The sequence below is a fragment of the Oncorhynchus keta genome, chromosome 5 (genome assembly GCF_023373465.1).
Source record: "Oncorhynchus keta strain PuntledgeMale-10-30-2019 chromosome 5, Oket_V2, whole genome shotgun sequence".
Classification (NCBI taxonomy): Eukaryota; Metazoa; Chordata; class Actinopteri; order Salmoniformes; family Salmonidae; genus Oncorhynchus; species Oncorhynchus keta.
The window spans coordinates 20,817,276-20,831,880 of NC_068425.1; the positions used below are offsets into that span (position 1 = coordinate 20,817,276).

At 43.5% G+C, this 14,605-nt stretch overlaps 1 protein-coding gene across 1 annotated transcript; it reads right to left on the reverse strand.

Moving 5' to 3' along the window:
• Positions 1-468: 468 nt before the first annotated feature.
• On the reverse strand, positions 469-12,047 carry LOC118376793 (uncharacterized). The gene is made up of 5 exons (XM_035763576.2): positions 11,271-12,047; positions 10,280-10,371; positions 7,218-7,316; positions 4,242-4,412; positions 469-3,020 (listed from the first exon to the last, which is right to left on the reverse strand). The coding sequence occupies exons 1-5, from the start codon at positions 11,359-11,361 to the stop codon at positions 2,826-2,828; spliced, it is 648 nt and encodes a 215-aa protein (XP_035619469.1). The 5' UTR covers positions 11,362-12,047; the 3' UTR covers positions 469-2,825.
• Between the last annotated feature and the right edge of the window lie 2,558 nt (positions 12,048-14,605).

Sequence of the window (14,605 nt, forward strand, 5' to 3'; positions counted from 1 at the left end):
GTATGTGAGAGTATTGTCTCAAAATTATGGGGTGGGTTGGTTCAGTTCAGTTCAGTTAATATGGTGATCTTCAAGACTGCAATTCTATAGCTGGCCACCAGATGTCAGAGGTCAAGCTTTTGAGTGACAATGGATGGAGAAGGACTTTGACAAGGCACAGAGGTAACATGTTCATTAATACAGAAACAGATGCATCCATTTTCCTCCTTAGACTGTCATTATGACTTTTAAAAAGAATTCACCCATTGCAAGTAACAATTTACATGATTAAGAAAATATAAAATACCCCCCTGTATATAGTCTCGCTATTGTCATTTTACTGTTGCTCTTGAATTACTTGTTACTTTTATTTCTTATTCTTATCCGTAATCTTATCTGTATATCCAACTGCATTGTTGGTTAGGGGCTCGTAAGTAAGCATTTCACTGTAAGGTCTACTGTTGTATTCGGTGAATGTGGCTAATACAATTGGATTTAATAACAGTTTATTATTTACATACATATGTTCAATGTGTGTGTACAGGTCAGATATAACTTGGTGCTGGGCTCAAAGTAAACTTACAGGTCATTAATTCACTTGTATAATCGTTAGGTTCCAGGGTCATTCAAAATGCACAAAAACACTGCTCCCACCAATGTAAAGTGCAGTTTAGAGGGTTCGGAAAGTGAAAGTTAGACGTCCTCCAGTGATTTTGTTTTACTTTTCCTGTTCAAATATCCCAAGTATAAATACATACACTAAAGGGTTAAAAAAAAAAGATGTTTTGAGCAAAATAGTGTTTTAGAGACAACCGCAAACTTTAAGTTAACTTCAAGGATTTTGGAGTGGCAGGTTTGGGGCGGCAGGTAGCCTAGTAGTTAGAGCGTTGGGCCAGTAACCGAAAGGTTGCTAGATCGAATCCCCGAGCTGACAAGGTAAAAATCTGTCGTTCTGCCCCTGAACAAGTCAGTTAACCCACTGTTCCTAGGCCGTTATTGTAAATAAGTATTTGTTCTTAACTGACTTGCCTAGTTAAATAAAGGTTAAATAAATAAAATAAAAGGAGATGGTCAGATGTGATGTCATCAGCCTCCTCCTTGTTTGAGGAACAATGGAGAACAAAAGAGGAAAGTACCACCTGCCCCTCCCCCTGCTTGTTCATGTCATACCTGGACCACCTATTGAGATGTGCCTTTTGTTAAGTAAATCATGTGTTAAATGAGGTGAAAAGGAAACTAGTGGACATTAAGGCCAGACAGAGACAGCACACAGGCGCTGTGTTAAACATGTCTTTATCTAGAAGCCACCACCATCTCAATTAGTTTACGTGACAGACAGGAATTTATATGTCTTTTGAATAGAACTTGCTAACGGCTGTTGAAACCTCATACTTTTGTTTCAGACATGATGTGAGGGAAATATTACATACTTTTTCTTGTCATTCATACTGGTTTCTTCTCAAGCTTGTGCAGGGACTGTTAAAACAGGCAGCCCAGTTAATCAACAACAAAAAATAAGCTTTTTACACAAATATTCTCATTCACTGTTCACAGAGCTCTTGAATAAACAAAGGTAGCTCCTTACCGCTTCCCACAATCCCAATGCTGAATTGTATCTTAAAGGCCCTGTGCAGTCAAAATGAAGTTTGTGTTTTGCATCATATTTTACAAATGCTGATGAAACTAACAAGATTTGATCAGTATTATTTCCTGGTTGAAAATACATTCTACAAAGGACCTTCTAAACAGCAGGTTTTGCATCACCAGGTGGTAAATGAGTTAATAGATTAATAATAAAGAGTTCCAAACCTCTAACAATAACAACTAGTTTTCCCTTTTCTCCTCCCCACTCAGACCACAATTATTGCTTGTTTAAACGTTTAACGCTTAAAAGCAACAAAAAAACAATTTTGATAATTTTAATGGAAAACCATTACAGTAAGGTACATTATTGTTACCCATAAATTATTTGATATAAAAAAACGGCTGCATTGGGCATTTAAGACCCGTTACCAGAGCCAACGCAGGTTTGGTGTTGTTGACTCACTCTTCACAGGTTCCAAGACTAACACACAAATTGTAGCTGGCTCAACTGTACAACCCAAGTTCAGCAGGGTAGGACATATGAGCATTTTACAACTCACGCTTATACGTTTTTGGCTCAGACATTGCACTAAAAGAGGAGAGTGGTTTTACTCAGAAAACAACTTGCTACAACACAGTTCCCCAAAAAAACAATAATCCAGATTACTTTAATCCATAAAATGATCAAATGTAGAAAATATGAGAAACATTTCTTTTAAATCTAAAGATCGTTCTTCCCTTTTTGGTGCTTTTTCTGTTCACAGCAAAATGATCTTTGTTTTTCAGCAGCACATTTGTCATGGAGTGTCTTTCTACCTGGCCTGTCTCCTCTTACAGTTAACTTTGGCATTAGAACCTGCCACCTCAGACATATATAGTCATGGTATTGGTCATCTACAGGACAGTTTCCCTTTTCACTGAAGAATGGTAATCCAAGTCTTCCCAGTTCATCAATCTTATTTAGGCTCCAGTTTAAAATCACAACTGACAAGAGGTGTTTAGACATTCAAGTTTGTCAGTATGGAGTAACCCGCAATGTAGAATTTCACCATCTTTGGTCACTATCTTCCAGCATACTGTCACTGCAGGATGTTCCTACAGTACAGTCAACCCATTGGCTGCTGGATCTGATTCAACCTATTGAGAATGTGTGCATTTCCCCTGTCTGTTATCCTCTGACCAGTTTGGCACATCAAGATGGATAAAAAGCATCAATACTCCAGTTGTCCTTGTCATCGTGTGTCAGTAGCGAGTCTGAGGATTCAGACTGGTAGGGTGGCACTGTTGGCATCCTGAGTGGATGGGCACTGAGTGGTTACCTCTGACTGAGTGGTAAGGTCTGTGCCAGTGTGCGGAGGGTAAATGTTCTGGGGATGAGGGGCGTCTATTACAGACCCCAGAATGTCAAAGGGCACTTCAATGGAGTGGTGGATGCTCTCCTCATACGTTGGAGGGGGCTGTGGGAGAGAAAGAGTAAGCTTTGGTTAACACTGCTTTAGAACCTAGGGTAAGTGGGTACGTGTCAAATGGGTGAGTGGATGGCTTGATTTGAGTGGGTCGCAGCTCATCATATCAAGCTATACTTTGTGACAAAGTGAGCCACTTAGAATGAGTCACCTTCCTAAAATAAAGGTTAAATAAAAAATAAATAAATAAATGCTAACACTCATAATTGAGAGGCTATAAAAAAATACTGAAAATGTTAAACGCTATATATTCCACACACACAACAAAATAACCCATGACCTTCTAAAATTACATCCCATCTAAGATTAGAGACTCCATTTCCCAGGTGTAGGTGTTTCCTAGCGTGTATTGGCTGATACATGATCTCTAACATCAAACCTAATGGCATCATGTTAGCGTTTACATAGCCTTTAGCATCACTCCTCCAGTACAGAGCCTATCTCCGTCATCAGCCAGCTCCTCACTCCCTGACTAACCCCTTATCTTTTAATTGCTTGGGGCCCCCGCAGGCGGCAAGGACAGCCCTGCACGCCTATAAAAACACCACACATGTACAATGCAACAAAGTTTCACTCCAGCCCCTACAGCCACAGCACAGACAGGGCAATTATGGGACATCAGACCCCCTCTAAAGTCTGACAGGGGCCACTTTGAGCTACCGGTGACAGAATGGGGGACTGAAGGGAGGGCACTTATTCACTGGGACGTTTACTAAAGAAAAAGAGGAGCAAAAAAAGACGAGTAAAGGAGGAAAAAAGCACAAAGCTGCATTCTCTGCCACTGTTTACACTGAGGACACAAGCTTTAATTATGTTTGATTTGCCTTTTTCTAATTACCTTGTTTGCTCGAGCGTTACACAAGTCAAAGCCCCGGCGAAAGATCAACAACAGTAAAACCTGGGAATGCGCAGTCTGTGCATCACTACAGCAGAAGATGAGATGATAGGGCTCCTATTTACGGCATTCTGAATAGTGTTTCATCTTAGAACAAGCTCCAGTTATCCTGTGACAGCACATTCATAATGAACAAAACCTCTCATTTATTCTCTTTTATAGGTCACTGCACTTAGGAGTAAACAACAGATTATATGTGAGGCTCTTATGGACTAAAGATTGACTTTGGTAACGTTCAATAACCTACACTTTCAGGCAGCGTTCAATACTTATGAGTATGCCACTTAATGCTACCCATCCACCCCCCGGTATCTTACCTCAGTCAGCATGGCGCCGTTGAGGCCGAAACGGTCAGCGATCATCATGTGTATCTGTCTCTGGCGGTCCTTCTTCCTGACACTCTCGTAGGAGGGCAGCCTGGGGAGGGGCGCCTCCAGGGAGGGCAGGCGGTAGCTGGAGGGCAGGCCGATAAGGAACAGCTGCCCTGACTGATGGAGAGAAGAAGCAGACAGCCGGGGAACACAATGGAACAGTTAGAGAGATGTCACAAACTCTTTGATGGAAGATACTGCTGGTGTCTGTTTGGTAACCTACACTCGATCCCTCCGATGTCAACAACTACAGACCAGTATCCCTTCTTTCTTTTCTCTCCAAAACTCTTGAACGTGCCGTCCTTGGCCAGCTCTCCCGCTATCTCTCTCTGAATGACCTTCTTGATCCAAATCAGTCAGGTTTCAAGACTAGTCATTCAACTGAGACTGCTCTTCTCTGTATCACGGAGGCGCTCCGCACTGCTAAAGCTAACTCTCTCTCCTCTGCTCTCATCCTTCTAGACCTATCGGCTTTCTTCGATACTGTGAACCATCAGATCCTCCTCTCCACCCTCTCCGAGTTGGGCATCTCCGGCGCGGCCCACGCTTGGATTGCGTCCTACCTGACAGGTCGCTCCTACCAGGTGGCGTGGCGAGAATCTGTCTCCTCACCACGCGCTCTCACCACTGGTGTCCCCCAGGGCTCTGTTCTAGGCCCTCTCCTATTCTCGCTATACACCAAGTCACTTGGCTCTGTCATAACCTCACATGGTCTCTCCTATCATTGCTATGCAGACGACACACAATTAATCTTCTCCTTTCCCCCTTCTGATGACCAGGTGGCGAATCGCATCTCTGGCAGACATATCAGTGTGGATGACGGATCACCACCTCAAGCTGAACCTCGGCAAGACGGAGCTGCTCTTCCTCCCGGGAAGGACTGCCCGTTCCATGATCTCGCCATCACGGTTGACAACTCCATTGTGTCCTCCTCCCAGAGCGCTAAGAACCTTGGCGTGATCCTGGACAACACCCTGTCGTTCTCAACTAACATCAAGGCGGTGGCCCGTTCCTGTAGGTTCATGCTCTACAACATCCGCAGAGTACGACCCTGCCTCACACAGGAAGCGGCGCAGGTCCTAATCCAGGCACTTGTCATCTCCCGTCTGGATTACTGCAACTCGCTGTTGGCTGGGCTCCCTGCCTGTGCCATTAAACCCCTACAACTCATCCAGAACACCGCAGCCCGTCTGGAGTTCAACCTTCCCAAGTTCTCTCACGTCACCCCGCTCCTCCGCTCTCTCCACTGGCTTCCAGTTGACGCTCGCATCCGCTACAAGACCATGGTGCTTGCCTACGGAGCTGTGAGGGGAACGGCACCTCAGTACCTCCAGGCTCTGATCAGGCCCTACACCCAAACAAGGGCACTGCGTTCATCCACCTCTGGCCTGCTCGCCTCCCTACCACTGAGGAAGTACAGTTCCCGCTCAGCCCAGTCAAAACTGTTTGCTGCTCTGGCCCCCCAATGGTGGAACAAACTCCCTCACGACGCCAGGACAGCGGAGTCAATCACCACCTTCCGGAGACACCTGAAACCCCACCTCTTTAAGGAATACCTAGGATAGGATAAGTAATCCTTCTCACCCCCCTTTAAGATTTAGATGCACTATTGTAAAGTGACTGTTCTACTGGATGTCATAAGGTGAATGCACCAATTTGTAAGTCGCTCTGGATAAGAGCGTCTGCTAAATGACTTAAATGTAAATGTAAATGTAATGTAAATGTCATGGAGAATCCTTGTCAGTGCATCACTGCTGACTAAACACATCAGAGCAATAAACCTATCCACACACAGCAGTAGCGGGGCCTCCTGTTCCTGGAGATGTTTTACAAGAAAAACATTGTACCAAAAAACAAATAAAATAAATATTATTTAACATGACAAATGTACATATAATATGATATACTGTATAATATGATTTTATTAAATCTTGGAATTGGTCTGAGCTGGTGTTGCTTATTTTATAAAGCAATGTACAGCTGTGTGTCGCTATACCCCCTTGATGAGCCCCCTGGCCTGAGACTGGCGCTGCGCTGCTGGTGATTATGGCTATATGAAATTGCATTGGCAATAGCCTTGTTTGTTAATTTAGTAGAAAATACACTTTTATATTCCTGTGCCCTTATCACAGTCAAGGCATCCCTATTTTATAGGTAGAATATTATGGAATATATAACAAAATAAATAGAAAATAATATTTTTGAAAAGCAAAGACTTGCAAGTGCGAAGTGAGATGCACATCTCATGACTGGAATGGTTACTATTTAAAAAGAGTGACAATTTGACAAGTCTCATGAGCTCAATTTTAAGTTGAAAGATAATTTATTCAGGGATATAAACCGTATCATTTCTTATTTTCGACAATATACATAGATGTTAGTTCGCATTAGGTTCTGCCTGTTCTTTGGACATTTCAAAATGTATTTACAATTTTACATTGCATGATTACGCATGAATGACCCCATGACACGACACATCTGTTCGGTGAGTAGGTTTACTATAATGTTCTCCCCTGTAACTTGTTTTTAAATGGCATATGAACGCAAAAGTAGTCTATTCTATATTACATAATTAGGTTGAACTATAGCATAGTAGTAGACACATGGGATTCAGTTCCTTGTGCTTGACTACAGAGAGCAATAGCCTATCAAATTGATGTGGATGTGTTTGCTGCTTATGTTGTAGACTGCGGTCTACCTGATCATGCATGATTAATGTTATTTAGTTTAATGTCTGACTTATCTAAAGAGCAAGGTGTAGCCTAGGCCTAATTCTTTCTCCATGGTTCTGACTTGTCTACTTGTCTGCTCGTTGCACATTGCACCCCCCCCCCCCAGCTCCGCCTGACACACAGGTATCAATGGGACTGACAACGTATTGACTGAAAACGTATTGACCCATCCAGTGCTGGGCCTTTTTACCTGTGAGTGTGTGTTGTCGTGTATGATGTCGTGAGTCTGGTCCAGACAGGGGTTTCCCACCAGTGTCTGTCTGCTGCTGTAGTACTGAGGAGGGGCATCCTGCAGGAGGACAGAGGGAACAGTGATTAATGTGAGTTAGACTATAGTATGATGAATCCTCCATTAGCACATTAACTACAGAGATGACTGAACAACTTCTAACAAGCCTACATTTAAATTTGAGAATCTAATTAAAATAGAGATTGAATGTCGACGATCTGCCCAACGTTAACCTTGTACAACATCCCAAAAGTCTTGCGAGGTTACATTCTGTTTTGATAACGCAGTGGTAATCAGTCTGGTAATTACGAGGCTAGCCCAACGTCCCAATTAGGAAGACATTCCCTAATTTCAGCCTCATTGACCAATTGTCATGCCTTGTTTCATTCATTTTGGACCTGACTGTTTTAGCAATACCATAAATTATCTATCCAATAAGACGACCACCCTACAGTTTCTGCGCCTCCTTCCAGTCCCACCCATTTCAAACAAGATTAGGCAGGCTCACACTGTATGAGGTGCTGGAATTCTTCAAAAGCCCTGCCGGAAAACTAGGTGATTACCCTGGGCCTAAATGAGTCTCTTTGTATTGGGGACAATGCAGTGTCCTACTGTGTCACCAGGGTCCCTAGCAAGAAACCACACAGTGTGACCTTTTCAGCATCTCTCTCTTTCCTTGGAACTGTAGCAGGTTCCTCTTAACAAGCATGCTCAAATACACATTATGGCCCCCATAGTTAATTTGGACGACATTACAACAAAGGAATTTTTTTGCCTGAGAGAGTTCAATCCAGCATTACAACTGGCCATGCTCGGGAGTCCCAATTGGGCCAGCGTCATCCGGGTTAGGGTTTGTTCGTCATTGTAAATAATAATTTGTTCTTCACTGACTTGCCTAGTTAAATAAAGGTCAAATAAAATAAATAAAAATGAGGATGCGTGATGAGTAGGAGAACGGTTGTAGCAATTTACATAGGAAAATTGCCCCACTGCAAATCATGCATAGGGAAGCAGCCTTGTTCATATTGACAAAATGGTCACCTTCAAAACATCAGGGCCAGTTTGATGCCTGCCTGAACAGGGACATCACTCACGTTCCCAGTGATGCAGTTTGACCTTTGTCACCACCCCTCCAGCATGTGACAGAGAGACGCCACAGAAACATTGATGTCAAAGGTCACCTTCCCTCGCTAGGTTGCACTTTCAAGGGGCGAAAAAAGTCTTCAGGATAAAAAGGGGAAATGTCCTTTTGTTTACTGCCTCGGATTCACCCAGCGTGAAAAAGCACAACCGTGTAAAATCAGAGCTGAAGTGGGGGGAGGACCCCATCGGCAGTGTGCCTTTTTCAGTGCCGCGACCTGAAGGAGAGCCATTGTTCCCAACACCCACAGGAGGGTCTGGCCATTATTCAAACTGAAGCAGGGAAAGGTATATGCAACAACACATATAGAGGAAAGTAAACGTTCCATAGAAAACAATAGAGGATTTTTTCCATGTGAGCCTCCCTCGCAATCTGGCTTGCCTTCAGGTTGGTGTCCTTGTAATGATCTTGTAACAAAACCACCCTCTTCTGCAACATGCCTCAGTTAACCAGTCACTATGACTATATGGGTGACTGGATAGGATTTCAGGGAATGTGTAAACAACATAACAGGGACACCAAAAACAAAACTGATTTCAACAAATCTGTTTCTATATAAAAACAACTTAAATCGTCAGGAAACTTGATTTTTTACTTTGCTCACACCGCCAGCTAGCTGTGTATTCTTTCACCCAGTACAGATCCCAGAGGTCATCTCCATACCCACCAAGATCTTTCCATGTTTACACCCTATCACCCACTGTTTACTATATAGACTAGACTCCACTCCCCACACTGACAATATGGAAATAGTGACGAGCAATGTTGTCTGATGTGTCATGTGTGGGTTACTCAAGCTGACAGCAGGTCAAAATGGCTGACATGTACAAAGGGACAAGCCTGTCTATTCCTGACAAGAGACAGAAAAACTTTTCTCTAATCTGTTCAGGCCAGAGCCAAACATAGCAGAAACAAAGGAGATGTTGGTGTTTCCTGTCTCTCTGAGAAAGGGAAAGAGTTGGAAGGTATGAGTAGTATCCCTGTGCTCCAGAGATAACATACTAACCCTACCCCAGGGACGCAGGTCAGGAAGAGGAAACATGGAGGAAACTGAAAACTGACCTCCATGGAGAGTTTATACTTCCTTTTCCCTATTTCCTGTACCAAGTTAGGGACTTGAATATTGGTCATAGTTTGAAGTTGTTAAATAGTATTGATATGTATGAACCTCCATACTTTGGGCATCCATACTCTTGTCTGCTAAGTTCTATTCTCTGGGAGGGAGGGGAAAGGAGGTCAACAGTGATACAGAAGACTCCTCTGTGCCAGTGTTTGTGTTCCTCACTCAGGGGAACACTGAATATTGTATCCAGTTTTTGGTTTCTGGGTGAGATTTTCCAGTAGGCTGTGCAGGATATGCTTGTCTGCAGTCAAGATCAGATTTTCCTCCGCCCTGTGTTAGCCATTCATATGTTTTCATATGTTTTCATACAACATGTTTTGAGTCAAATGTTTAGCTAAACAATCTGTTTGTAATATTCTCATTGTAGTGGTGTTGACACATCACAAGATTGCCGCAGGTATCAATAGCATTTGTCAATGCTGCCTCACCACACACTATAGCCCATGATTGCTTTGGCACTCAGGGATAGTTATGGAAGCTGGAGCTCATAGCCAAAGCACTGTTAATAATTCCATGAAATACAAATGCATGGTTTTACAGTGATCATATCAAGTTTATTCTGGGCCTGTTCCCATAGCCATGCAAATTAAACGTGCCAACTCTTAATGGCGCTACATTTACTTTGCATGGTACATTTGGCCTCAGTCACATCTAATCTGTATCTGTGCCTAACTTTAATTTATGGTTTGTTTACAAGTGACACTTTCTCATTAATTGTATCTTTCAATAAAATATAGTGAGTGAGCTCAAGGTCCTTACCATGTCTCCATGGGTGTCCTTGCAGCAGTGAGGTTCTTTCCGGTATATGGACAGCAGCACCACGATCACCACAAAGAACACCAGACCTGAAACTAGTAAAGGAGAGGAGAAGAGAACTCATCACCCGCTGTTAACAATGCATCAAAATGACAATGGACACGCACTTGTACAAAAGGTGCATTATGTAATGCCTCAGTCTAATGAATGTAAAGTAATAGTTTATTATAGTGTTCAGAAGACTGTAATATGCGGTTGCTAGGGGACAGAGCTTTTCCTGCTCAGGTCACAGGTAATTAAGTTGAAACGCTGTGTGGACATACTGTGTAGACTATTTAATGGAACGCTGTTCACAATATGTTTTTCAATCTGTGGACAGGGATAATTGGCAATCATAATGTTAGTCGCAGTCGATTTTCCACACTTCAAATTAATTTACTATCAAATATAAATGTGAAGTCAACCATGTCATTCATCTTCGGATACAAAACAAGTCCAAGAGGAACACTAGTAGCTTCAAGATAATACAGATAGGTTCTAGAAATAGAAAGCTTCATATCTAACGTGGTCGGCAAATAGACTGCTATCTACAGTGATAGCAGCTGGCGAACAGTGTATTCAACATATTCCTTATCACACCACCACAGCAGTGATTTGATGAGGTAAAAGAATCATCACTGGTGTGAACAACCTGCTGAGGCATCAGACTCCCCATCCAGATCTATAGCATAAGTCAGTGTTCCACATAGGCTACACTGTTGCAGTTTTCTACAACTTTACAATAGTTGTGCTTTGTCCAAAGAAAACGAATGAACACATACAACTGTTATTAATGTAACAGGGAAAAGTGACATGACAATATGCCTGTTTATCATAACAGATGGGTTAATTACAAAAACATGCCTAAGCTTATATCTGATTCTGATCTATGCTCAAATGCCACCATCAGTTTCATGGAAAATTTGACATTTTGAGAGATTAAAATTTTACTTACATGCTGCCACAATGACCGTGAGTTGATCCGATGTTAACTGAGAGGGGGTGGTTGGAGTTGCAGCGGTGGACATCTCTGGCGAATAGACCATCTACACCCAATTGAATCATGAAGTCAGAGGGTAAAATGGGACTGTTTTCATCAAAGGGACCGAGATCATATATTCGGATTATTTTCCTTATCCCTTGTACTATTCCAATGCAAGAGAGACGAGCTCCAAACAAGAGTCGGATCAGGAAAACTCACGTCGGTAAACATGCCACAGTATTTGAGTCCTAGGGCGCACTGTCGCGCTCCCAAATTCCGTGACGTTGCGGGGCACCGGACAACAAACATTCCTTGTACGATGTTGATAGACACGCGCGCGCAGTCACCAAGGAGGCAACTTGGCTGACACTGGTTATTAAGCAGCCACTGAACTCATAGCAGCACACCGAAGCCTTTTTTCATAATGTTGAGACAATGAAATAAAGGTTTTTCTGTTACATTTTCTTGACAGATCATAGGCTAAATCCAACTTTACTCGATCAATCATTCAGAAATGCACTAGTTTGTATTCTTAATGATAGTCTGGTTGATGGTTAAGCCTATCTAGTATATCTAACACTAATGCAAATAGTTTATTTATTTGATTAAATGTAACTTATTGACTACATTTACAACATCCCGCTTTATAATATCGCAAAGTGTACAAAGTAAGAAGCCTAAATAGTTATCTTGGTTGGGAATCCCAATATTAGGGTCCAAATCAGCCAGGAGGACATCACATTCCAGCGTTGTAGTCACAGTTTACCTTGGAGATGCCTGTGATGGGATAGTGTGCAATGAGAGGGAACAGCCTGTTGGTGGAGTCCAAAACTGCATCTCTGCTATATGTACAGTTCCTTCGGGGAAGTATTCGGGCCCCTTTGACTTTCCACATTTTGTTACGTTACAGCCTTATTCTAAAATGTATTCAATATTTTTTCCCCCTCATCAATCTACACACAATACCCCAAAATGACAAAGCAAAAACAGGTTAGACATTTTTGCTAATTTATAAAAAATTAAAAAACGAAATATTACATTCACGTTCCTCCTCTCTGGCTGCCTATTATTTTGTTTAATACTTTGTTTAATATTAAACAATATATATACTTTTACCCCTTTTTCGTGGTATCCAATTGGTAGTTGGGCAACTCCCATATGGACTTGGGAGAGGCAAAGGTTGAGAAACATGACCCAACCAAGTCGCACTGCTTCTTGAAACAATGCCCACCTAACCCGGAAGCCAGCCACACCAATGTGTAGGAAGAAACACTGTACACCTGGCGACCATGTCAGCGTGCATGCACCCGGCCCTCCACGCTAGAGCGCGATGGGACAAAGACATCCCTGCCGACCAAGCCCTCCCCTAACCCGGTCGCTGCTACAGAGCCTGGACTCAAACCAGGATCTCAAGTGCCACAGCTAACAACTGTGATGCAGTGCCTTAGACCACTGTGCCACTCGGGAGGCCCAGGCTCCCCATCATTACCACACATTATGCACCATCATTATGCACATCAGCGCTCATTGAACTCCATTGCCTTGTTGATTGCCCCTCCTATCTGTTTGTTCCTCGGTTAAATCCCTGTGTCATCATTGATGTCTTTATTTCCCCCTGTCCAGACGCTGTTCCTGTTCTGTTTCATGTCTGTTGTTTATTAAATGTTCACCCCCTGTACCTGCTTCTTGTCTCCTGGGTTGATCCTCACAGAATGCTGACACCAATATGAGAAGCATCAGGGAGTTCTTGTTTTTGTTGGCAACGTCGGGTCCGGGTGCCGTCGTTATCGGGGGTGCCTCAGCTGGCTTTTCGGGTTTCCACGCCTTAGCTGGCTCGAGAGGTTCTCTTGCCTTGGCTTGGCAGGCGCCCATCCCACGTCATGCCTCAGCCGGCTCATCGGGCTCCCACGCGTAAGCCGGTCCATTGGGCTCACCCAGGTGGGACCCCGGGTGGCGCCCCTGGGGGTGTAAGGTCACTCCTGCTCCCACTTCTCCTCTCTGGAGCTAGAGGGCGCCAGGCTGCCCATCGTTACACACACCTGTCACCATCATGTGCATCAGCACTCATTGGACTCACCTGGACTCCATTACCTTGTTGATTGCTCCTCCTATATCTGTTTGTTCCTCGTCAGATCCCTGTGTCAGCATTGATGTCGTTATTTTTCCCATGGCCGATGTCAATTGTTTATTCGTCAATCCTCACATAAGTATTCAGACCCTTTACTCAGTTCTTTGTTGAAGCACCTTTGGCAGCGATTACAGCATCAAGTTTTCTTGGGTATGACGCTACAAGCTTGGCACACCTGTATTTGGGGAATTTCTCCTATTCTTCTCTGCAGATCCTCTCAAGCTCTGTCAGGTTGGATGAGGAGTGTTGCTGCACAGCTATTTTCAGTCTGAGGTCCTGAGCTCTCTGGAGTAGGTTTTCATCAATGATCTCTCTGTACTTTGCTCTGTTCATCTTTGCCTCAATCCTGTCTAGTCCCCCAGTCCCTGCCGCTGAAAAACATCCCCACAGCATAATGATGCCACCACCATGCTTCACCGTAGGGATGGTGCCAGGCTTCTTCCAGATGTGACGCTTGGCATTTAGGCCAAAGAGTTCAATCTTGGTTTCATCAGATCATGGAATCTTGTTTCTCATGGTCTGACAGGCTTTAGGTGCCTTTTGGCAAACTCCAAGCGGGCTGTCATGTGCCTTTTACTGAGGAGTGGCTTCCGTCTGGCCACTCTACCATAAAGGCCTGATTGGTGGAGTGCTGCAGAGATGGTTGTCCTTCTGGAAGGTTCTCCCATCTCCACAGAGGAACTCTAGAGCTCTGTCAGAGTGACCAGCGGTTTGTTGGTCACTCCCCTGACCAAGGCCCTTCACCCCCGATTGCTCAGTTTGGGCGGCCAGCTCTAGGAAGAGTCTTAGTGGTTCCAAACTTCTTCCATTTAAGAATGATGGAGGCCACTGTGTTTTTGGGGACCTTCAATGCTGCATCATTTTTTGGTACCCTTCCCCAGAGCTGTGCCTTGACAAAATCCTGTCTCTGAGGTCTACGGACAATTCCTTCGACCTCATGGCTTGGTTTTTGCTCTGACATGTACTGTCAACTGTGGGACCTTTATATAGACAGGTGTGTACCTTTCCAAATCATGTCTAATCAATTAAATTTACCACAAGTGGACTCCAATCAAGTTGTAGAAACATCTCAAGGATGATCAATTGAAACAGGATGCACTGAGCTCAATTTCGAGTCTCATAGCAAAGGGTCTGAATACCTACGTAAATAAGATATTTTTTAAATATTTTTTTTATACAT

Coding starts and splice junctions, on each gene's coding strand:
- LOC118376793 (XM_035763576.2), bottom strand. CDS start 11,361: ATGGTCTATTCGCCAGAGATGTCCACCGCTGCAACTCCAACCACCCCC. Junction 7,317..10,279: donor AGGACACCCATGGAGACATG/GTAAGGACCTTG, acceptor GTCCTCCTGCAG/GATGCCCCTCCTCAGTACTA. Junction 3,021..4,241: donor ACGGCGCCATGCTGACTGAG/GTAAGATACCGG, acceptor TCTCTCCCACAG/CCCCCTCCAACGTATGAGGA.